The sequence below is a fragment of the Drosophila sulfurigaster genome, chromosome 3 (genome assembly GCF_023558435.1).
Source record: "Drosophila sulfurigaster albostrigata strain 15112-1811.04 chromosome 3, ASM2355843v2, whole genome shotgun sequence".
NCBI lineage: Eukaryota > Metazoa > Arthropoda > Insecta > Diptera > Drosophilidae > Drosophila > Drosophila sulfurigaster.
Window position 1 is genome coordinate 9,712,767 of NC_084883.1, and position 24,938 is coordinate 9,737,704.

Below are 24,938 nucleotides of genomic sequence, written 5' to 3' on the forward strand. Positions count from 1 at the left end.
GGCCCTGCCTTAAGTTCTGTTATCTCTGCAACCGTTTCATCGATCCACCACTAAAATCAAAACTGGTTAGAACTAGTTGATGTACCTCGTGTACCTCGCATACCAATTTGTCGAGGCTCATTGTGATCATTGATATACTATTGATTAACTAATGATAGTTATAACTTGCGATTTCTCATGAAAAATGTCATTTCTCTGTCGTCAACACAAACGCTCTTTTTTGTCGTCGTTTATCTGGTAGGCGTCGCATGTCTTTCGAGTTGAATGTGTGCCAAAGTCCTCTGGCATTCCCCTAAAATACCTGCTGACCATAATTGAGCATGCGTCGAGGGCCATTGAAGCTCACAATGCAGGTAAACGTTTAGTTGGCGTTACAAGTGGAATGACAACAAAACGATGTTCGATTACGGGACACAAGATTCATAAACAAAAACACTTCTCATCATGATGAGTTGTTTTGCAGCCTAATTACAAAGCCCACGCATAAGAAACTAAACACTGATTAGGAGTTGAGAGTGCTGAACAACTAAATACTCAGTATTTTTTTAATCTAATAAAAAATACGATTTTAAATAAACCACAAAATATTCTAATACTGCAAATATTCGATTATTAAATAAATAATGCACACATTTGAATATTTAAGAAATTAAAACTGTTTAAAGTTAAGCGTGCTTGACTGGAAAATACTCAGTATATTTTGAATTTATTATAATTAAGATTTTATACACTTCCACAGAATGGAAGTATTCACATTTTTGGTTGACTTAATAAAGGAAAATAAATAATGTAAATATTCATTATATTATACATAATACATTATACGAATTTTATACTGGTTTGAGGGAACAAACTGACAAGAAAATACTCAGTATTTTTTCAAGTTATTATAATTAAAATATTATATAACATTAACACCCTTCCAAATATCAGCATTAATATTTTTAGTTGAATTTACAAAGAAACATAAATAATGCAAATATTTAATACGTTCAAATACATTAAATAAAACTAATATTGATTCGACTTGAACGTGCCTGAAAGGGAAATACTCAGTATTTTTTTAATTTATATCAATATATGTAGATATTAAACAATATAAAAGCCCTTCCATAGAATGTCAGTATTAATATTTTTAGTTGTTTCTATTAAGAGAAATATTGAATATGTGTATTATACGAAACTAATACTGGTTCCACTTGAGCGTGCCTGACAGTGAAATACTCAGTATTTTTTAAATTTATATTTATATGGCTTAATGATTAGTACAACATACTAGCACTTTCATAGAATGTCAGTATTAATATTGTCTCAGTATTTTTCGACGCCATTGAGATTGGGATTGATTATAAAACATAAAAAAATGTAAAATTTTTAAAGCAGTTTTTTTTTATTAAACGTATAATGTATCATATGGAGAATGTTTGAATTTTCTACATTTTTCTTGCCTTTAAATCGAAAATTATTCTTCACTGCATTTTTATGACTAGCTCAAATATTTTATGTCTTCTTTACTTTGACTTGTTGGGTGCATTCAACAAGCAACCCAACACACTTCGCTTCACAGGGTATTCAACGATTAATTGATGAGACAAACAAGAAAATCTAACGGAGGAAGAAACTGACTCAAACCGCTTAAGGTAAGAACTATGAATAGCTTTGAAATGCGAAATAGGTACGCATACTTGTTGATACTGTTTCTGCGAGTACGCATATATTTATTATTTGTGTTTATTTTTGAATTATGCTGAGTATTGGTATTGGTATTTGCTCAAGTCGGGTGATATGGCAGTCCCAAACTGTTTGTCCAATGTATTATCGCACCTTAATTATCTGTTATCTGTGAAGTTGAAATTGAATGCACAAACTTCAATGTGCAAGCAATTGTGTCGAGACAAAGTTGAGTGCAGGAAATACTTCCACTTTTTGTGGAATCGAAATTGATAAAAATACATTACTCTATTCAACAGCTATTTCTAGTGTGACAGATACCAAAGACTTGTTGCTGTTAACTGGGCCAAACGTTTCCACCAACTGTTTAGTGATCTGTTTTTTTCATTTTTTGGTCTCAGTTAAGCAATTATTTAAACAATTTTAACACGGTAAGCAAACAATAGAATAAAGAGCGACAGCTCAAATGGGATGAAGCAAGTAAAATATGTATTTAGCAATTGTTTAGAATCCCAAATAAGCGCAATATATGCAAATATATACACAATGTTCAGATGTTTGCGGTAGGTTTCGAAATGTCGTTAAACTCAGTCAAGGTTATCATTTCTCTCTAATGTCTACCAAAAATCGAGTTATCGAATGCATTCAATTTGTTAAGTCAGCAAGTCAATGCGATGCCATAAATTCATCTAGAAATTAACTTTATGTCAAATTTGATCGTGCAATTCTTTAAAAGCGTTTTCAGAAATGAACTGATCTATCAGAAAGTAAAATTTAATGAAAGTGAAATTCTATATATTTTTTAAATTCTCTAGTAACTTTTTTTCTTTTAAATTTAATTTAATGAATGTGAAATTCTATATTTATTAAAATTCTTTAAAAATTGCAAAGTTCAACAGTCAACATCATAACATTGCAATATTGATAACATCGTTGAATATTTTGCAACAACCATAGATAACTTGAGAAATCACGCATACCACGCGTTGTCCCCTCTTTTTGAGTCCGAGGTTAGCTTACATTATAAAACGAAGAGTTCTTAGAGTATTTTATAGTCCGTTGAAGTCTACATATCGATTCAGTTCTCGAGAAATAAAAAAGGAATTTATATTTTATTGTGTTGGGTGTTGTGAATTATTCAAAATGCTGAAATTTGTGCGGTACGTTTAATGAAATATTTTAAATTTAACGGGAATCTGAAATGTCATACAAATATTAGCTCAGAAAGCCTTAAACTTCTTTTTATAGATATCATCATATCAAAGTAAGCCGAAACCTAAACAAAAGTTGACTCTATATCGACGTTGTTCCATTTAAAGTAATTCTATGAAACCAATAAATCAATTCCGTTATCGAGTGTGTGTGTAAATCGTATCGAAAAGCAAAGACAAAAATCTAAATAAAGGTGGCCCTTTTTGAATATTTGACATTATCAGCTAAACACGCACGTCTTATCGATCGTTCATCTTATCAGGATATATCAACAGCTAATTATGAAGCAATAAATCCGATAACAGCATGGCTATGAAATATTATAAGATCATAAAGTATACGACAATATTTAATCAGGCCAATTCATTCATTTGCTATATATAAAACTTGAAATAATTTCTATTATTAAAACGTTGCTATCGACAGATTGGCTGACCACAATGACGAAGTACGTTGTTGTTATATATTAATTTTTTTCCCGTTGCAAATGCATTATTTATCACAATGGAATTTAGTATATTAATGCTTAGACAATAGATTTAGATTTATAGAGAATTCGGAGCCGGCTTAAAAACAGGAAAACGATCCAAATGATCGTAGCAAATAATTTACGAGTGTCTTTCAAGAGAAAATTAAAAAAAAAAAACAAAAGCAAAACAAATTTATACATATAAATAAATAAACTACTTGAGGCAACAATAAATGGCTATAAATAAAAAGTGTTTAAACAACAAAGTCAACGCGTTCATACACACTCTCGTATATATGACAAACCGGTTAGCACCAGATACAGATACAGATATTAATATAGATATACCCAGTTACCCCGATCCAAAAAAAAAATACAAAAAGCAGTTAAGAAAGCTACAGCCGAGTGTGCTCGACTGTGAGATACTCGCTACCCATTTTGAATAAAAGCAAAATATTACGGTATTATTCTCAAAATATACCAAAATAATATACCTCGGAAAAGATAAATATATACTAAATGGTATATTTAGTATATTAACATAGTACTGCATTAAATGTATACTATTGAGTGCAAAATATTCTAGATTGTCAGCCAAAGCAACTAAGTCCCCTAGTAAGTAGGCGTTTTTGCCCCTATAAAAGTATTTCTTTAATAACTTTTTATCTGATCGCAACCAAATTTTCAGGAATCACAGACTATAGTTATTATTGTATATAATAAAATTCGCGACTCTAGCTTTAAAATTACGCTTGATATTCGAGCTTTTTCAATTTTTGGGGGGCGGAAGTGGGCGTGGCAAAAACAAACTTAATCTTCGTGCAAGCATAACAAATAATGTTGGAAAAAATTATAACTCTATCTTCTATAATCTATAAGATATAGGTGTTAATACGGACAGACAGACAGCCGGACATGGCTAGATCGCCTCGGCTGTTGACGCTGATCAAGAATATATCTACTTTATAGATTCGGAGATGCCTCCTTATGGCAGCTGTATACATAGTTATAATACCCTTCTACCCTATGGGTAGCGGGTATAAAAAAATGTCGTCGCATCTCCTTTAGCGTTTACCCAACTTTTGCGGTTGTCTCTTGTTTTCCGTTTCGTCTTTTGTTTATTTTTAAAATAAAATACAAATTCGTTTTATTTCTTTGTGGTGTTTGTTTAACTTGTGTTGTGCGTGAGTGTGTTTATCAATGTGTTAAGTATTTGCTTTAACCCCTTTGCCCCGTCTCAACCCACAACTGCGAGCAGTAATTAAAGCGCACATGGGGCAAAACCCATCGTCCACCCTCGCCGGCTGCTCTTTGGCCATGCGATCCGTCCGTGGGCATTGCAGCGTTTATAATCTAATCTTGACATTTGTTGACTCAAATTGGTTAACATGTTGACACTCGACTTGGCTCGGCTCCACTCGGCACGCCCCACACACACACACACGCACACAAACACACAGACACGTAGCGACTGATAAGCAACGAGGAGGCAGCAACTAATAATGTTTTCCCCCCGCTCACTCTCTTTATTTCCTTATCAATGCTTTCCTCCGTCGTATAGTCCACATAATTGATATCGCTCTGTGGCCGACCTTCAGCATGCAAATGAATTACTCAACATGCCTCATCATCTGTCCACATTCATGTCATTCTATTCCATTCCATTTCACTTCATTCCATTCCATTCCTCAACTAGTCTGTCCAACTGTCTGTCTGTCCGTCCGTCTGTTTGTTGGGTCGCCACCTTTGTGAAACGTTCGCAAGTTCGTGCGGTTATCAGCCAAGGGGCCAGAGGTGTCGGGGGTGTTATCGCTACGTTCAGGGAGCTGCTCCCATTAGCGCGAGACGACGAGTTCCATTTATTGTAATACGTAATACTCTAACAAATGCGGCATACGCGACTACACAGGAAAAAGTGATTAACACACGCGATTTCGGCTTGATTTAAGCTCGGATTTTCAAGTAAACATTCAGAATTAAATTGTTAAATGAAATAAATTACAAAATATACTAAAAATACTAGATTTAGAGCGTACTTTTAGGTACACATTCTGCATTAAATTGTGAAATTAAATTAAATGATAATACTGACTTTATCTCGGATTTTAAAGTACACATTCAGGATTAATAAGTGCAAATATACTAAAAATACTAAATTGATCTCGGATTTTCAAGTACACTTCTAGAATCAGATTGTAAATTTAAATATATGAAGATTATACCAAAAAATACTAGATTTAGCGTACAAAACAATCGATATCTTCCTTTACAATTTTATCCATTCTTTAATGAGGTCGTCGGTTTAAATACTGAGGTTATATGTATTTCGTAAATAGTTTAAAGCAACTAAGTTCCACTAAATACAATAAAAAAAAGCACAGTTAAAAAAAAATATCATAAAGTATTCAATTTTAATCCCATAAGGTATTAAATTTTAATCTTAAAAAGAAAAAATGCCAAAAGGTACTCAATTTTAATCTCACAGGGATAATTTTGATATTGGCATCGCCTAATTTTGCATAATTCGGCGTATTTACATACGATTTTTTCCGGTGTACTTTGAAATCAGAGACAAGAGCTCATCGTTTAACCCCAACAGCAACTTATCATGCCCAGACTACAACCTCATCACAACCCTATCGCTACACTACATATTCCCTACATTCAAGCACTATAAAAATACAATTTGGCAGCGCATTTAAAAGTCGTTTATGCCTTTCCACTGCACAGTTTATACTTGTTTTTCCACATTAAATGCAATCGCTTTTCCTATATGCTGCCCTCCGGGGCATTATCTGGAGCTGTCAGTTTCAGCTTGCAATCGGCAGCTAGTAAATTTCCACAAGTCAACTTTACACACACATTTACATAGATGATTGGGTGTGCCTTATGAATATGGAAACAAAATAAAAAACTAATCGAACTTTGCATATTCAAAGCTACAAATTGTTATTGACAATGTGAAACCAACATAAATTAATAACAACAAAACTCAAACCGAAACAAAGCCAGGAAATGTGACTTTTTACCGGTTTAAGCTGCACTTGGAGGAGCAATCAATCAATGGAGGTAAAGTGTAACCCACCTTAAAGCGCACATTGCTGGTGGAATCCGAATTGGCGAGCGACTTTTCCGACGGCGAATTGTGACCGACGAATGCCGATGTCATCATGTGACTGTTGCCACCGCTGGACACCAAGTGGCCACTTGTGCTGTACATCGCCGCACTCGACTCCAAGGAGTGCGTCATGCCAGGCTCCGACGATATCGTTGCCACAGCTGTGGGTGCAGCTGCAACCACTGGCGGCGGACCTCCCTCCGCCAGGTTGACGTGCTTCTCGTTGCAGCCTGCACAGATTTGCACCATGCCTAAAAAATAAGAGGGAAAATTTCTTGTTAATATTTTATAGGTATTAAAATGAATATATTTGCATAAAGTAATATATTTTTTAAGAACGTATGGTAAAAATGGTATTATTGTTTCAATATACCAAATAAATATTCCGCAAAATACTTCAATCTACCGAAAATATTAAAAAATATACTAAGCGCGATATTTTTTGTATCGATGTAATACACTCTTAAAGTATGTATTAAAAAACACTCACTAAAGTACTCACAAACTATGCCATCTAATTTATGTAGATAACTTATCAAGTAAAGGTAATATTCATACCCACTACCCATAGGATAAAAGAGTAGAAAAAGGCATTTCCGACCCTACAAAGTAGACGAGATGATATAGATGACATAGTCCGTCTATCTTTGAATCTGTCTGTTCGTATGAACACCTAAATGTCAGAGACTGAAAAAGACAAAGCTATAATATAATGTTTGTCCAGACAGATCAAGTTTGTTTACATTTTTTCTAAAACAAGCGTAATTCTGAAACTAAAGTCGCAAATTTTGGTATAGACAATGATAGCTATAATATTTACGATCCCTGATGGCGAGCTGATAAATAATTGTAAAAGTTATTCAAGACAAATTACGTCTTCTGCATTCGAATCTTAACTGCTTTGTCTGACAATCTGATATATTATTACGTCTATATTAAATTACAATGTAGTCCTTCATCGATATATCAAATGTGACATTTGGTATAATTGTAGTATTTTTGTGGTATTAAAGTTTGATTTATTTTAAGAATAATACCGCCGTTTTACTTTTATTCAAAATTGGTAGCGTGTATCTCGCAGTCGAGAACACCTGACAGTAGCTTTCTTACTTGTTGTTGCTCAAAACATTCACCTGCTTAGCATAAAACTACATTGCTTTTAATTCATGGAAATTAATCTATATCTATGTATATCTCAGCTTGCACTTCTTAAAAACAAGAAATTGTGAAGCTACATCTTTTCTTAATTGGGTTTAAATCTTCCATTTCCTCCCAGTGTGTTTAATGAGTATGATGATAACTAAAACATCCTATTAGAATAACAAGATTAATTTTTACAAGTAAACGTTTTTAAAATTACACAAAAAACAGTTTAGGCTAAAAAGAAACCATATAAGAATATGTTGAGGAAAAGTTATCCACAAGAACTTCATAACAGTAGCAAAGTTTAATATCAACATCTCAGTTCCGCTCCTTTAATTTACGATTTATACCAAATAAGAAAACCAAATAGCTACTAAATATTAATCTACTAAATAATTACTTAACCGCATAATGACTTTCTATGACATTTTGGTATATTGCTATTCAGTATATTCCCGCTTTTTGGATACTCACCTTGAGGACTAATTGGACTGGCGTTCTTGTAGGCCTTCATCGTTTTGATGTAGGGATAGTAGGGCTCTCGCTCGGCATTGGGGCAGCAGTAAACGAGTCGCAGCTGCGACGAGGGCGTGTCCGTGCCACACGTGTAGCACACAAAGGTCGTGCGCTCTGTTGTTGTTGTTGTTGTTGTTGTCGGTGTCGTTCGCTTCCTCAGCAAGTATGAGCGAACCGATTCAGGCGTGTGAGCGGCCTAAAAAAGAGTGAGAGACAGAGAGAAAGAAAGAGACATTAGTCGCGGCTTGGGTCAGGTCAACAATTAACGTTAACGTGTTAATCAATGTTAATCAATTTAAGCTTAACTCATTAAGCTGCTCTCAAGGCGGAAAAAGCTAAAAGAGAACACGAGAATAAATTGCACACATTTCTATATTAAGTATACGCCTCCAATCCCCGAGCTGCGTTAAAGGTCTGTTGTCGGCATGCAAATAAAGTCGAGTGTGAAATATAAATACAGCTATTTAGAATCGATTAACGCGCTTGCCAATTTTGACATACAACAGTCAAAATGCGTCATGCCAGATGCTAATGTGCCGATTAAAAACAATAATATCAGCAGCAGTTATTCGCACTTATCGTTTCTCAAAAGTAAGCAGCTCGTTTCTCGACTGAACTTGCTGCCTTTTGAATTGTCGATTCGGTGAGTTGCTGTGCTGAGTTGAAAGGCGTAACAATATATTGAAGTGCCGATTCAAGTATATTGTACTTAACAACAAAATTTATAAAATAAAAATTGATTTATTTATTAATTTTTAGAGGAATGGTTTATAAAGATAATGAAGCTCTTTTTAAAATGCGGCAGAAAATAAATACATTTGTAAAATAAAAAGTATTTGTTTGTATACAGTATACAAGTATACAAGTATGTATATACTGCACATACTATCAGTATTTTTACTGAGTGTAACTTGAACAACAACATTTGTTATTTAAAAATGTATTTATTTATTAATATTTAGTAGAAGAAATAGTTTACAAAGAATACTAAGAAAGAACTTCTGAAAATGTGGCCAAAAAATGTTTACAAAGATTACTAAGCGAGAACTTCTGTAAATGTGGCCAGGAAATAAATACATTTGTAAAATAAGAATATATATAGTATATTTATATACTGCACTACACTATCAGTATTTTACTTGAATGCAAATTGAACAGAATATAGAACAAAGAAATTTTGTTGGGTCAGATTTTTAAAAATACTGAATTTTATACGAAATTCAACAAATATCGTAATTTTTTTTTAACATCATTCGAAATTATATTTGTTACCCAGTATTTAAATGTAATGAGTGTAGTTACAGAATATGTCTTGCTCCTACAAGAATAAGAAATAAAATGAATAGAAACTACACACAATGAGTACATCAATATATCAATCATCAATGAGTATATCAATATGTCAATTTGTTACATCACTTAACTTTATAAGAAATGCAATACATTTTAAATCTAACATCATTGAAATTTATTTTTACTATTCAGTATTTAAAATAAGTAATAAAATAAATGGAAACCACAGATAATGAGTAAATCTATATAACCTTAAAGTTTGAATAAAATGTTGCTGCTAATATACTATATATACAGTACACGTAAATACTGCACTGTACTATCAGTATTCGAATTAAATATAACATGAACAGAGTATAAAACTAAGAAACCAATTTTGTTGGGTCAGATTTGCCACAATACTTAATTTCGTAATTTGTATCTTACATCATTCAAAACTATACTTATTCAGTATTTAAATGTAAGGAGTTTAGTTACAGAATGTGTGTTGATACTAAGAAAATCAGAAATAAAAAAAAATAGAATCCACCTTTACTCAGATAAAGTATATAGTACAGATAAATAGAAGTTGTTATTAGAAATACAATAAAGTACGAACCACATTTTAGATAAATAATATAAGTTTATATGTCGTTAGGGGGTGTGTTATATGTACAGCAAAGCATTACATACACAACTTGCTATACAAGCAAAGTATAATATAATTATATTATTGCGGTTGTCAAGCAAACTAAGTCTAGAACTCGGTATCATTCATTATATTCATATCAGTTGGCCCGATTTCGATTGCTGGTTAAATTGTTGGGAATTGAGTTCTTTGTGATAGCATCGCTCAATTTGGAAGATATCTATCACATGTTTATCATTTAGTACAATTTGTGTACAAATTTCCAGAGGCTTATTAAAGCGTTTATTGCATTCGAGATGATTTATTGTATATGTGTGTATTTAACGTTTGTCGCGACTGTCGCTCACGCGAGATATGTTACACCCACACCCAAACACACACACACACACAAGTTATTCATATGCCCAAACACTCACAAAATGATTCACACACTTTGTTACTTATAAGCGCGTCATAAGCGGCGTCGAATTAATTCGCATGGCCTTTCTCCATCAGCAAATCGGCAAGAGCTATTTGATATATATTACGTATACGCCCAAGTGGCAAGCATGTGCGATGCGAATACGAATACCAGAGAGAGTGTGAGTGAGTGAGCTTATTTGCACTGCTTACTTATTCGCATATCGCAAATCCTTCGCTTTGTTCGAATTGTATCTGTGCCAAGCGTGTGTATCTAAGCACAAACAAAAACACAAACACACAGAGTCCGAGATACTGACAGACAGACAGACAGACAGATATAGACAGGCAGACGGACGGACGGACAGACAGACAGACACTCGGTATCTGGGCAGCTGTCTGCTGTATCCAGACGTATCTGGTAAAAAGACAAACACGCAAGCTCAACTGGCATTCATTTATTTTATTAGGCACTAAGCAATTTAATTGTTTGTTTACTTTTCTTATTCCATTCATTGTGTGTCAGATTTTTTGACATTGATAGGCGCGCATTTTTATTACACAACTTGGATATAGCTACAACTAACTGTGTGTGCGTATCTCTGTATATTAGTGTATGTGTGTGTGTGTGTATCTCTGCATGTGTGTGTGTGTGTGTGAGTAACTCTGTATGTGCGTGTGTGTGTGAGTATCTCTGTATGTTTGTTTGTAAGTGCTTTTGTACACATCAATCTGGACAGCGCCAAGTCATCCATATTTATTGATCCGACGCCAAAGCGGTCAAATGGCGTCGCCGGCATCGTTTGCTTCTGCTTCTGTTGGCGTCATCTGCCCCCCCCCCCGCCCCCCGCCCCTCGACTGTCCACACTCCTCTCTTCCCCCCGCTCTCTTTTGGAAACGCGCTCGTCATTTTTTCGTGCGTTTTTAATGCTCGTTTTTCATGTTTGCTTTATTATTATTTGTTCCCCTACTTCACCTCCTCTGATTCCTCCCCTCTTACCCCTCCCAACTGCTCCCCTTCGGTTGCCATGTTCTCTGTTGATAAGCATTTTCAAAATGGGGGTCATGACCGTTTAATAACTTTATATGAAGAGGTTTTTTCTCTCTTTTTCTGGTTATAACAATATTTTTCTCTGCCCCCTTCTTTGTTTCTGTTTCTGTTTCTCCTTTTTTTATGTTTTTTGTTTGATTGTTTGTTTGTTAATTGTAGCTAGAACGAGCTAGAAAGCGAGTGAGAGCAAGATAGCAAGTATTATGGCATTGTTACATTTTCAAATCGTAATTGTTAAAAAGCAATTGAAACTTTTCAGCGATTCCAATTAGATTTCAAACATTTTAAGAGCATTATTGGAATCGGCTTTGTGGATTATGATCTATCGAAGAAAAGCTGCAAATCATAATAGAACTGTGCGATGACACGATGGAAATCAAAGTTTCTTGTTGAGCTCTAAATTAATCTAATTTTGTTTTCTCATTGTCATAGTTATAATTAGAATAACGAAAGTATTTGAACGATTGTCATAACTAGAAAATTATCTTGTTAAAAGTCTCTGAGTTAATCGTAGTCAACATTTTGTAAAAACAACAACTTTTTTGAATTGTAGAAAATGTAAATATATTTCAAATTAAATCAATTTTATTTATTTTTCTATTTATTCTTTTTTTTCTCCTGTTTTTTGCTCAATCTCGTACTGAATTTTTATATTGTTTGTGCAACTGTCAATGCCACGCATAGCATATTCTATGCATTTATTTATTTATTTTATTTGATTTATATGCATTTATGTCTGACCACAATAAATTTATTTATTTTTTCAGCCGACAGCAATTTGGGTCAATACTGATTGATTGCCCGATTGATTACTTGATTGACTATTGCACACTTTGTCGCCTTGAGGTTAATAATGAAACAGAGAAATCATTCCAGTTTTTTAATTGGCGCATTACAATCTTTATAGACTCCGATTATTGCAGTATCTAAAGATACTTATCTAACTGATTTTATTATCGTTATTATATACATTATTTTCTTTCTTCTTTTTGCCGCAATTCATTTTACGGTTATGCTTTGAGGAAGTTTCCAATCTATTTCACAATCGCACGCTTTATTTCCGTTCTTCGAACCATCAATAACAACTTTTTTTATTGCGTGTAATTGGCACACATTTAATGTGATGACATTCCCGCTGTTATCTAATCAGGCATTTTATAATTTATAGAAAATTACAAGGCGTCGAATGTTCTGATAGACATGATAAATGTGTTATCTATCAATTGTAGAACTTTTAATACTCTTATAAAAGAGTTCAAGAAGCCAAGCGATTTTATGAAGCGGAAATTTGATTGCAAGTAAATACAAAAGATTATTTTTCAAAAGCTTACGTTGATTGATTATAATGAAACTAAAGCTGGGAACTTATAAATGGGTCATACTAAAGCTAAGTACAAATACAATTCAATGGAGGAAAAGTCATCTTTAATGTTATGTCGATATATTTATACCTTACACTATTCCTAATGAAACCCCTTGACGTTAATATCGCTTGAATCGAATGATTAACCAAGATAATTACATTATTATAGAACCTTTTTTGCAATTAAGAATTATACTTGCAATTTAGCAATTACTTCGTTTAATTATGTGACCATTTATAATGGTCCAACTAAATAAGTTTTCTTCCACTTTTTTACCTTCTCGTTTTGCTGCTCCTTTAGAATGAGATAGGTTTTTAGTTTCTTGTAATCCTTCCAGCCATTCGTATCCTTTGGCTTAAAATTCACAACCGTTGCAGCTGCTGTCGCTGCGCCTGCGTCATCGTTGTTGTTATTGCCATTGTTTTCGGCACCCATAACAACAGTCAAATTTTGAGCCATTGTGAAATTTGAATTAACTATTCACTTTTATTCACAAACACTTGTATTGTTATTTAATAATTTGTTTGACGACACTTGCGGCATTCATGATGCATATTTAATTTGTGTTGCGGGAACAATTGTATTTTTCTTTTTTTTCCTTTTTGTATTCGACTTTTTTGTGGTTTCTTAATGAATTTAGTAATTTCTTTGCGGCGTCACCTTAATTACAACACGAAGAGAATTTAATTTAATTGAAACTCATATAAACGTTGACTGCGCTGTGCACTTGGGTGTGGAAACTAAACGCCAACGAAGAACGAAGCGAGAGTGAGAACGAGAGCTAGAAGAGTGCCGATAGCGCGACGATGCATCCGTATCCGTTTCGAGTGAGTGAGAATGAGACTGGAGCGCGGCCACAAAACATAACACGAAAGAAGCTCACGACACGCGATCGGTTTAATGATGACGTTGCAGATTAAGTGGTAACTAATTAAGTAGTACGCTCATTGCATGCAACGGAGACTGGTCTAAATGCAATATTACAGCCTGCCCTTTTAACGCTTTAGTAACAGCACAATCGACTTGTTGCTTTGCCGCCATCAGCTGAGCTGAGACTTTGTCCTTGTCTCGCAGACAAAAGCTCATTCAATGTGCTCTCAATGCAAAAGTGAGCGAAGAGAAAAACCGTGAGAGCAAACGAGACAGCAGACATTTACACAAGCTTCTTACTCACTCCCAACAGGGGGCGCTCAATTGAAATCTTGTGCGAAAGACAATTTACATAACAACAACAAAAAATGCAAATGCAAATACAAATACATAAATATGCATCTGTGCGTGTTTAAGTAAGCGCGTGACTCAAAGTCTTTTATTAACCAGGAGAGGTGGTTAAATAAAATCGATATCAATTAAAACTGATTATTCAAATTTAATAATCATTTTAAATAATAAATAGCGTGCATTTTAAATACTAGCTGTGTTATGCATATGCATAAACTCTCATTAATTAATTTGATTTGCTCTGTTGATTATCATTGTGTGGAATTTTTATCAATTATTGGCGACCACACAAAAGAGCTTTACAAATTTGTCCTGTTTGATTGAATTATCGACATCAATAAATATAAATGTTAATTATAGCGCACGCTTTGCTTATCCTTTATCCTATGACTAATGAACGGTGACAGCCACTTAAATAGAAAAGTGAGCAAAAGTGGCCTTCATTGACTTTCCAACTCAACTAAGGGGTCATTCATTGTAGCCCAGCGAAGACACAAGGGCAATGAAATGGTCGCGATTTGCCCAAAAGGGGAGTGGGCTGGTTAAGGTGTTATACACCACAGGGGAAAAGGGGGTGTGGGGTTTGGTTGTCAGGCAAGGCGTGACAATAATTGTTTGACCCACTTAAGTGCCAATGTGCGTGAGACTTAGTCTCAAGTTGGGGCTGACGATGTTGTTGTTGTTGTGGTTGTTGTTCTAGTTGTTACTGTTGTTGTTTTGTTATTATTGCTGTGGGCCCCATTCAGGCGATATAAATCATCAGTCGCACGCAAATAAATCAAGTTAAATAACCGATAACAAATACAAACACAAAATGCGACGTTGTCGTCGTTGCTGGCGACAACGACGACGATGAAAAAGAAGAAGACGAAGCGAGGCAGCGGCGAAAGCAACGACTGCACATGAAACGGTTATTTTTAGAACGGTACACAAACACAAATGCGGAATATAAACACACACACACGCACACACACTTACTCGCAATTCAAAGCGAGCGAGACGGTAGTTGAGGTTCTTTATGTTGTTGTTGTTGTTATTATTGCGCTCGTTGTTATTACTTGACTTGCGCGCACTTGTTTAAGCGCCTTTCATACACAACAATTCATGTAGTTCACATACACACTCAAAACTTGACGAAAGGTTAAAGTAAATTCAACTCAACTCGACTCTGCAAAATGGCTGGGCGAACTACAAGAGCAAAAGCGAAACAAGAGATGGTCACTGGTTGACACTAAAGATGACAGCGTTATGATAAAACATCGCCTTGCACAACTATCGCAATGAGTTTTTATACGCTTGTTTTACACAGTGAAAGATAATTATGTGCACATTATTAGCTTTAAATTGCCAGCTAATTATATTTCTTTCAACTTGAGAAAAACCTTCTGCTTCTTCTTTAAATAGTGTGACAAATTTGCGGTGTTTTTTGTTTTATTTTTATAATTTTTTTTTTTTTTTGCAAATGATTATTCACAGTCGCATAAAATTATTCATTCATGTTTCAAATTTAATTAACTTGTAGTATTTTTGTGGTTATGCAAATTAATACACACATTTTGCACTCACTTTCAGCTTTGCTGAATACATTAATTCATTATTATTAAATCGCAGTCATTTTTTTTTGTGTTGATGTACTAGTTGTTAGTGTTTTTAATCTCTTTCATTACAATCACTGATTCGCAGTCGAGTGCACGTGTTAATCATGGCTTCGAGTGATCAGCTCACTCATCGCAACACCAAATGACATTTGAGATTCGCAATGATTAGTGCAAAAAAAAGGTCACTCTGAAATTTGAACAACAGACGCGGCGTCTTTTAGCTTGTTATTGCTGTGTTGCGGCTGTGGCTTAAACCAGTTTTGCGGCAATGCCACAGTTACCGGCTACCGTTGCGATTATTACTACATGCGATGTTGTCACACTAAATGTGTGTGCAAGTGTGTTGGTGAGTTTGTATTTAGGTTCCTGCTGCTGAGGGAGGCAAAGACATTGAACCGCATTGACAGCCGTGACTTTTGTTTGCTTATTTATTAACACGCTCAATTCAATCATTTACACACACGCACTCACATACATATAACTCTATATATTTGAACCATATACATGCTTTACTTTTATTACGGTTGTGCATTTATCAATTTTTGTTTTATACGCTTAAAGCATGCACTCACAAACACACACGTGTATTTGCTCAGTACGAGAGTATGAGTGCTCATTAAGCGATTGCCGCAATTGGTGCGTGATAACGTCACACACACACAAACACACACACGAGCGCGTGCTGACACAACACACACATTAACAGAAACGCAAACAAAATAAAACGTCGCGACGTAGTGAACCGAACCAATAAACAACAATGTGAACGGAAATTCGAGTTCGAAACGTGCGTCCCAATTGGAATGCCTACGCCTGCGTCCGACAACCGACGACGACTGACTGACTGCGACGTCGCGCTAAAAAGCTGATAGAGCCGCCGCAGCCCTGTTATTGTTATTGTTGCTTTTGCTGTTGTCGCTGTAGCTGATGGTGCTGCTGCTTCTGCTTCTGCTGCTGTTGTTGGTGCTGCTGCTGCTGCGGTGGATGTTGTTGTATGTCGTACTATTTGTTGTTCTTGTGCTGCGGGCGTAAGGAAAACAAAGCGAAGGCAGCTAAAACACAAATGCAAACAAACAACGCAGTCGCAGCCGCCGTGGGCAGCACAGCAGTAAAAGCAGCGACAGCAGCAGCAGCGCAGCACGAGTCGAGTCGTCTACGTCTACGACGAAAACGAAGCTAAACAAAACGAGTGAACCAAATTGAAGCGGCAGCGGCGAATGATAAAACAAAAACACCAAAGCGAAAAAAAGAGTCAAACGAACCAGTGCGTGAGTTGGCAACATGACCAACGTGAACTAGTTCCCGTAGTACAAGATGAAAAGCGCAAAAATCAAGAATTTTTCCTATGGCTGGATTAGTTGCAACATCATGAGAATGTACTTCTTATTTGAATCGAGTTGGAATGCAAAGTTCGCAATGTGCCCAGCCCTGGTCACTTGCAAAAACAATTTGTACACGCGCTGTCCGCTAACATCAACACAAAAGGGCAGGCAGAGGCTGGCAAGCAAAACAAACATTCGGAACAAGAAAGGCAAAACCAACAAGAACAACAACAACAAAGCAGACGACAGGGAGAGATTTAAAGACAAGGCATGGCAAAGCAAGGGCTTGTGGTTCGAGGGGGTCGTCACCTTTAACAGTAGGCGGCAATCGTGTAAACACGGTAAAGACAAAAACGAAGAAGAAGAAGCAGCACAAACACAAGCACAAGCACAGTCAAGAAGCGGTTAAGGGGAGAAGAGAGAGAGAAACGTATATCGTTGGCACTTTTGGAGGTCGACACAAGATGCGACCAGGACACAATGTTGCTAAGCTGTATGAATGTATGTTTGTGTGTGTGAGTGGTTGTGACTGGATGTGTGCGTAGTTTGTTGATGCGTAGCCATGCTAGTCTACAGTTGCAGTGGCGCCAGAAAGCAGCAGCAGCAGCATCAGCAGCGACAGCAACAATGTTAGCAGAGTGAACGGGACAACTAACAACAAGAACAACAAATATGTACAATTCTCCTTTGCACACAAACAAACAAACATACAATGTACATAAATTGCACTGTGTATTTATTTATTTAGTCGATGGCAACACCAACAAAATGCTGCAAACGGAATCTGTACAATGCCATGCAAACTGTGCGCCACAAACGGGTAACGGGTGAAGAGGGCGAGGGAGGGGCGGTTGATGCCATACTCAGACGCACTTATTGCTCGGAAATAGTATGAGGTACTTCAACAACATGGCAACAGACAACAGACAATAGGGACAAGGGACAGACGAAATAATGGAAATTGAATTTAATCCAAAGCTCGTTCATTCAGAATGCAATGTGTCAATTTATGCAGGCTTGCAGTGTGTGAGGGTGACAGAAAGCAGAGGAGAATATCACACTTAACGAACGATTATTGTACAGCTATTATCTTCGTTCAGCTCGCTAACGTGTATTTAACGAACAATTATAAACACGGTTGAACAAAAAAGCATATCGAGCAGTTTTTGCGTAAATAACGTAAGCGCCAAAAACAAATTGTACAGTTTTTTTTTTATTATATAATTGCCATCAATGTTGTTTGATATCTCAGTTATTTGTATTTATTGGAATGTAAAATGTTTAGCGTTGAAGCTTTGATCATTTGTTGTACAATAAATAAATAAATATTATGTAACATTCTTAAAGTGGAATTAATGAGTAATTTAAATACATATATTATATAGAACAAACTTCGATTTACTCCAATTTTACTAACTAGCAACTCTTAATAAAAATAGAAATTATTTTGAAAATGAATTATAAATTATTAAATACTAATATAATATGCTTAAATTAAACTTGATCAAAGAAATTAATTAAATTGTTATTAAATGCACAACAAATTTCGTTGTACACAAATCCACAATAATCTGCAACTTGGAACTCGTAATTCTCGTTATAACAATAATGGTACTATGTAATTTGTGTCAGAATAAGACTGAAGATAAGCACAAGTGTTAAATGTGGAAAGTGCAAACAAGAGAACAAGCAAAAGGAACAGAAACAATAACAAAAGCTCAATAAGGATAGAGAACGTCGACGATGACGATTGGAGCGGGCCATGAGAAGCCCCATGAAATGTTAGTTCAAAGCAGACCAAGTGTGAAATAATCACATTAACTAACATTCTAAGTACGAGGCGACACTCGACAGTCAACACTTTTGGCCCAGGCGACAACAAACAAAGCAGCTCAGTTGCTTCTTCTTCTTCTCCTTCTCTTTTTCTCCTCCATCTCAGCCACCATCTTTACTACCCCCTTTTTTAGAAGCTATGGCAACCTCTTGGCAAAGACTTGGTTAGACTCAAGTGGCGCACACAGTCAGTCAAAGTCGCAGGAGACGTCGTCGAAGCAACCGACAAACAACGGTGAGGAAATGGAATTGCAAAGCAATGTTAACACAGCAGCAATAGCAACAGCCACGGCAACAACGACAAGTCAAACGATTCTAATCAAGTGCTGAGCATAGTACAAGACGAGCAAATAACAAGACAGACGACGACAGCTGAGACACTCGAGGATAGGCTTAAGTTAGCCATAGCAAATACACACACACACACATATGGCTGGCTTTAGGTGCCATTAAATGCAACATTTACATTTTGCAAACGCATTTGCAATTCGTTGTGACGTTTTCAAGCAATTCCAGAGCAGTGTCAATTTAATGGAATCTGACTGAAACAGGTTTACTTATTCGAATGCGTTAATTAAATAATTGGGCTAACAAGCTTACACAACTGAAATACTTTCCATTAACTTTAAAACTTTCCTTGCATATTAAATTAAGTCACAGTAAAGTAATTCTTTAAGAAATTTAGCAAATCAGTTAGTACTTACTTCATTTCTTTGAATACAAATTTGTTTAGAATTCATTTATTAAAATTCGTAATGAACAATTTTATTTATTTTATCAATTTTATCAAAATTATTTTACTACTAAGAAAATTAGTAAAAATGTATATAAATGGGAAATAGGAAATTAATTTAATAAAAATAAATAATTAAAAAAAATCGAGCAAGATATAAGCACATAGAGTCTAATTAATCAGGTAGAGGGTATCTCTTAGTGTTGTTGTCTACCTTTAGCAATAGCTTTAATGTTTATCTCATATGGCTGCCTATCCCAATGGGATTTATCAGCTGTTTGGCGAACAGCGTTGCCAGACTGCCGCTCTTATGTTTTGCCATTCACACAAAATGGCGCTAGCATTAACCTTCAGCGCATATTTGCCGTAATGGGGCGCAGCACAGGACACTGACCTTGAGGGTATGAGTCATACCACTCTTAACTAAGTATATATCACAGCTATCACAACCACATACGTTTCTATTTGACGAGGACTTAGCCAAGCTTTTAGGCCGTGCCGTGCCATGACGATGCCTTCGCCTGGTGGCCTGTTGATGATGATGGGAATGTGGCGCCTCGAGTCTCAACTGTTTTGATGACCTAATTGTGATGTCTGCAAAACTACCCTGTTATCCTGTTGCTTCTATATACTCCGCATTCACATAATGTACAAGTTTAACCTTTAGAGTCGTATGCTTGTGGGTTCTTTTTTTTATTTGTTGTGCAAACTCCATCTATAACTTACAATCAGCAATAATATATGTAATACGAGTGGTATATATATATATTCCATATAGTATACAATATTATGCGGCCAGCTGTTGGGCGCGTCTGTTTTATCTAATCAATTTGGTCATAGCTGAGCGAATATACGCTTCAGTCTTTGCTCAGCTCTTGGACGCGTTACAAGTGTTGCGGAATATATTCAGGCAGTATTCTGCATAGAATTCCCATCCCCACGCATATATATAGAGCATATATCGAGTACGATGGAAGTGCGCGTTAGTGTGGGCGATAAATTCAGATTGGCCGCAAAGTAAGTACCATTGTATTTACTCTAAACAAATCCTCACTAATCTCTATACAGCTGCGTACAGATTGTAGTATCTCTATATTTATCTCACAAAGTGCTTAGTTTTAATGACTTCGCGCATTATATTGGGGCATTCCAACGATAAGTTATCTATGATATAGCTTTACTTTTTCTTTTTTTGTTAATTCTATCCAAAGGGCGTGTCTGATCATTTAGATTAGATTAAAGATCTAAGCGGAATTTAATCTGCTAAAAGATACATTTATGTAAACAATTCCACAATATGGTGGAACAATTAACGGAATTCCATTTCTCCCTCATACATAGCGTACATACATATGTTGCGAGGGGCAAAAGTCATGGCCAATTCCAATTCCAATTAGTGATTTCATGCCTAGAACATTCTGTTCACAAACCCGTATGAGCTGGCATCATTTGGATTTCTATTTCGATTCCATTCAATCCAATTTACAAACCAGAACTCAATTTTAATGATCAAGCATAACAAAATATTATGCGCTCATAGAAAGCTATGATGAATTCAACAAGTTGCAAACCGCAAATAAAGCATTATAAGTTTGTGACAACCTACAGATGTCAGCATCTTTTTTCCGCCTTGACGAAGAACGACTTTTTTTTTACTTATTTTATAAGAATATTTCTTATGCAAAACCTAAACTTTCTTAACTTAATCATTTAGTTACCATTATTCTTAATTATTTTACAAGACCCTTCACTTTTCAATGTGAAAAAGAGTCTATTAAGTTTTACTGACTATATGCTAAATACCTTCAAGCTTAATGCTGTTGCTCTACAGATCTTTATGAGCCCATCAAGCTGAATAATCACCACAGCGATAACGCCAACTATAACCTACATTAATACTTTCTGTATTCTGATTTCAGAGCTCTCGGTCATAAGGTGACGCAGTACCGACTGAGCACGGGACGAACGAAGGTGCTGGAGACGAAATGCGGCAAGGTGAAAGGCATGGAACGCAAGACCTTCTATGATGGCGAGTCGTATTATTCCTTTGAGGGCATACCCTATGCCAAGCCTCCCATTGGAGAACTCCGCTTTCGCGCCCCGCAACCTGCGGAACCTTGGCAAGGAGTTAAGGATTGCACCCACACCAGATCACAACCGCTGCAAAGGAATGCGATCTTGAATACGGTGGAAGGATCCGAGGATTGTTTGTACATCAACGTGTATGCCAAGCAGCTGGAGTCGCCGCAACCGCTGCCCGTGATGGTCTGGATCTTTGGTGGTGGCTTTCAGATAGGTGGCGCCACTAGAGACATCTATGGCCCGGACTATTTCATGAAGCACAATGTGCTGCTGGTGACATTCAACTATCGGTTGGGTGCCTTGGGTTTCCTGAGCCTCAAGGATCCTGAGTTGCAGGTCCCCGGAAACGCTGGACTCAAGGATCAAGTGCTGGCGCTACGTTGGGTACGCGATCACATTGCCAGCTTCAATGGAGATGTAAATAACATTACGCTGATGGGCGAAAGTGCTGGCGCTGCCTCGGTTAACATTCTCATGCATACTGAGCAGACACGTGGACTCTTCCATCGCGCTATTGTGCAGTCCGGATCTGCGTTGTGTGAATGGGCCACACAACCCAACCGCAATGCTCCCCAAAGGCTTGCCAAGCGCTTGGGGTACAAACACTCGGAGAAGGATAATGATGCGGACCTGCTACAGTTTTTCAGGACAGCGTCAGGTCATCAGTTGGCCCAGCATTGCAATGAGATTGTCTCCCAAGAGGAGCATCGCAACTACGAGATCATTGCCTTTGGTCCCGTTGTTGAGCCTTATGTCGCTGAGGATTGTGTGGTGCCGCGTCCACAGTTGGAGCTACTGGCCAGCGCCTGGGGCAATGAGTTACCCCTGATCATTGGCGGCACCTCGTTCGAGGGTCTCTTCAGCTATCAGTCAACGGTGCAGGACAAGGAGTATATGCTGAGAGCCTTTGAGCCACTGTTGCCGCAACCTGTGCGGGACACCATCGATGCCAAGGAGATGGAGGAGCAATTGGAACGCTTGAAGTTGGCCTACTTCGAGGATGTCAAACGTGACAGCATGGAACTCTTTGAGTGCTTGCGTGTACTGAGTGTCAAGAACTTTTGGCATGGCATTCATCGTACTCTACTTGCCCGAGCCGCCTACGCACCATCCACGCCCACCTATCTGTACCGCTTCGACATGGATTCGCCGCACTTCAATCACTATCGTATGCTGAAGTGCGGTCGCCAAGTGCGTGGGGTTTGTCATGCCGATGATTTGTCGTATATGTTCTACATGCTGCTCTCCAGCAAACTGGACAAATCCACGCCAGAGTATCGAACCATTGAACGATTGATTGGCATGTGGACTGCATTTGCATCGAATGGAAATCCCAATTGCCAGCACACCGAGTCAGCGCAGTGGGAACCATTGCGTCCAGGGGGATCTGAATTGTGCCTTAATATCTCCGAGCAGCTGGAGTTCAAGCTGCTGCCCGAGAGTAAAGAGTTCGTGGTTTGGGATAGCTTTTATACCAGAGAGAGTCTCTATTAAGTTTACAACATCAATCAATCATTAAAGTCCTCTTTAGACGAACATTTTTTAAGTGACAGTTTTGCCATTCACAAAGTATTTAAACCCTACATTTATTAAGTGAATCTTTTGCCATTCACAAACTATTTAAAACATACATTTTTGTTCTCACAGAATCTGGTCACACTGCCCAAACGCAAAAATCCAAGCAACAGAATGTGTGCTATTTCCATATGTCATCATCATCTTGTCACCGTCACTCAAAAATTTTGTGAGTTAACACAAAAAGTGACACTTTAAAAGTTTGCGTCTGAAGAGGACTTCATCAATGAATCATCGATAAATCGAATAGTTCATCTGCAGAACTTTGTTCCGATAAATGGTTTCCTTTCTCAGCTCGCTTTAAGTGTGTAACATTTAACATTGTAATGTATTCTTTACAACATTTAATATATAACATCTATAAATAAAATATATTTTGGTATAACTTTCACTGCCAACAACTGCAAATTGTTGTCGCTGTTTGTTATAGAAATACAATCGAAATGCTTAAGTGATGTTAATCGTTTTCATAGTTACCGTTTGTTTAGACACAGATCGTTTAATCATTAGAAGCAATTTAACCTGTTATTAATTTACAGTTAGTTCCAATTTAGAGTGCACTCTATTAATAGCACACTATTATAAGCATTATTATGCACAATTCTATAGATGCTCTCTAAACGCGTAGATTCATTTGCTTGCGTATTTGCAATACCCTGTAAGCACGCAATTACATCGGGTAGTTTACATAAGAAAAAGTTTTTAATGGTATCTTATTGGTCACTTCAATTAGAATAGAGTTGGAGCATAACTAACCAAGAACAACAGATTGAAAATACTAAAATAAAAGATCTTGGAGAGATAATTATGCATAAATTAATTGATATAGTAATATACTAAAATAGAAATAATAATTCTTACGATTTACTGAATTATTGTTCGATTCTTTTCTTTATCGAAAATATTTTTTTTGTAAATGATTTTATTTTTTCGCAAAATATAATTCAACTAAAAAGATTATATTTTGTTTTTGTTTTTTTTTTAATATTTTTTGTATTATTATTTTTATTATTTTTTTATTATTCTATTTATTTTTTATTATTATTATTATTTTTTTATTTATTTTTTTTCTATTTTTTTTTTTATTTAAAAATCAAGGGTATTCTCACATCAATTATGGCAAAATTTAACAAATTTTGTATATTTTTCATTCTGCTTAGATTTTTTGATTTCTTAACCGGTTTGTGCCGCTTTTTCAGTTTGGCATATTGGCAAATGGCCAAAAATTCTTGAACGTCAAGCAAGACCGCGGGTCATTGTTGTCATTCTCGGCGTCTTCGTCCCAGACCTCGTCTCTGATTCAATCTTTTTTGCAATCCCCTTTGCTTTTTCTTTTTGCTCATAATTCATTTAGCAGTCGTGATCATTGAATAGAAAAATAAACAAACTTAGCAAAAAAAAACACTTTAGCATGAAAATTGTGGGTTAATTAATCGCAAAAATGTGTGTCGAACAGAACGAAGATGAATGAGAATCCTTCTAACAACACGAGAGCAAACAATAGACAGGCATTTGTCTACATTTTCTTCTGTTTCATTCTACACAACCAATTGAAATATAAACACAAATGAGTCGAGCTAATTTACACATCGCTCGACAATGATTTTTGGGCCAAAAAAAAAAAAAAACATTTTTGAAAACATTTCAAATTGTTTATAGCATTTGCATGGCATCGATAAACACATGATTGAAATTTATACTCTAATAAAT

The 24,938-nt window shown here is 36.2% G+C and overlaps 2 protein-coding genes across 9 annotated transcripts in view; one reads left to right on the forward strand and one right to left on the reverse strand.

The window, feature by feature from the left end:
- Positions 1-24,938, reverse strand: part of LOC133844225 (uncharacterized) — a 93,095-nt gene that overhangs the window by 49,097 nt on the left and 19,060 nt on the right. For 4 of the 6 annotated variants that reach the window (XM_062278134.1, XM_062278131.1, XM_062278133.1 and 1 more), the window contains exons 3-4: positions 8,088-8,325; positions 6,438-6,721 (exon numbers count right to left, since the gene is read on the reverse strand). In XM_062278134.1, the coding sequence (XP_062134118.1) occupies positions 6,438-6,721; positions 8,088-8,325 (522 nt within the window). Of the gene's footprint in view, positions 1-6,437; positions 6,722-8,087; positions 8,326-13,140; positions 13,525-16,196; positions 16,516-24,938 lie in introns of those variants that run through there. The other 2 variants (XM_062278135.1, XM_062278136.1) reach the window with 2 other exon arrangements.
- Positions 1,532-23,683, forward strand: LOC133844228 (esterase B1). Of its 3 annotated transcripts, none has more exons than XM_062278142.1 (2): positions 1,532-1,640; positions 21,491-23,683. In XM_062278142.1, the coding sequence occupies exon 2, from the start codon at positions 21,576-21,578 to the stop codon at positions 23,145-23,147; it is 1,572 nt and encodes a 523-aa protein (XP_062134126.1). In that variant the 5' UTR covers positions 1,532-1,640; positions 21,491-21,575; the 3' UTR covers positions 23,148-23,683. The 3 variants fall into 3 exon arrangements, with proteins under 3 accessions (XP_062134126.1, XP_062134125.1, XP_062134124.1); XM_062278141.1 differs by lacking the exon at positions 1,532-1,640 and adding an exon at positions 2,725-2,831; XM_062278140.1 differs by lacking the exon at positions 1,532-1,640 and adding an exon at positions 20,418-20,588.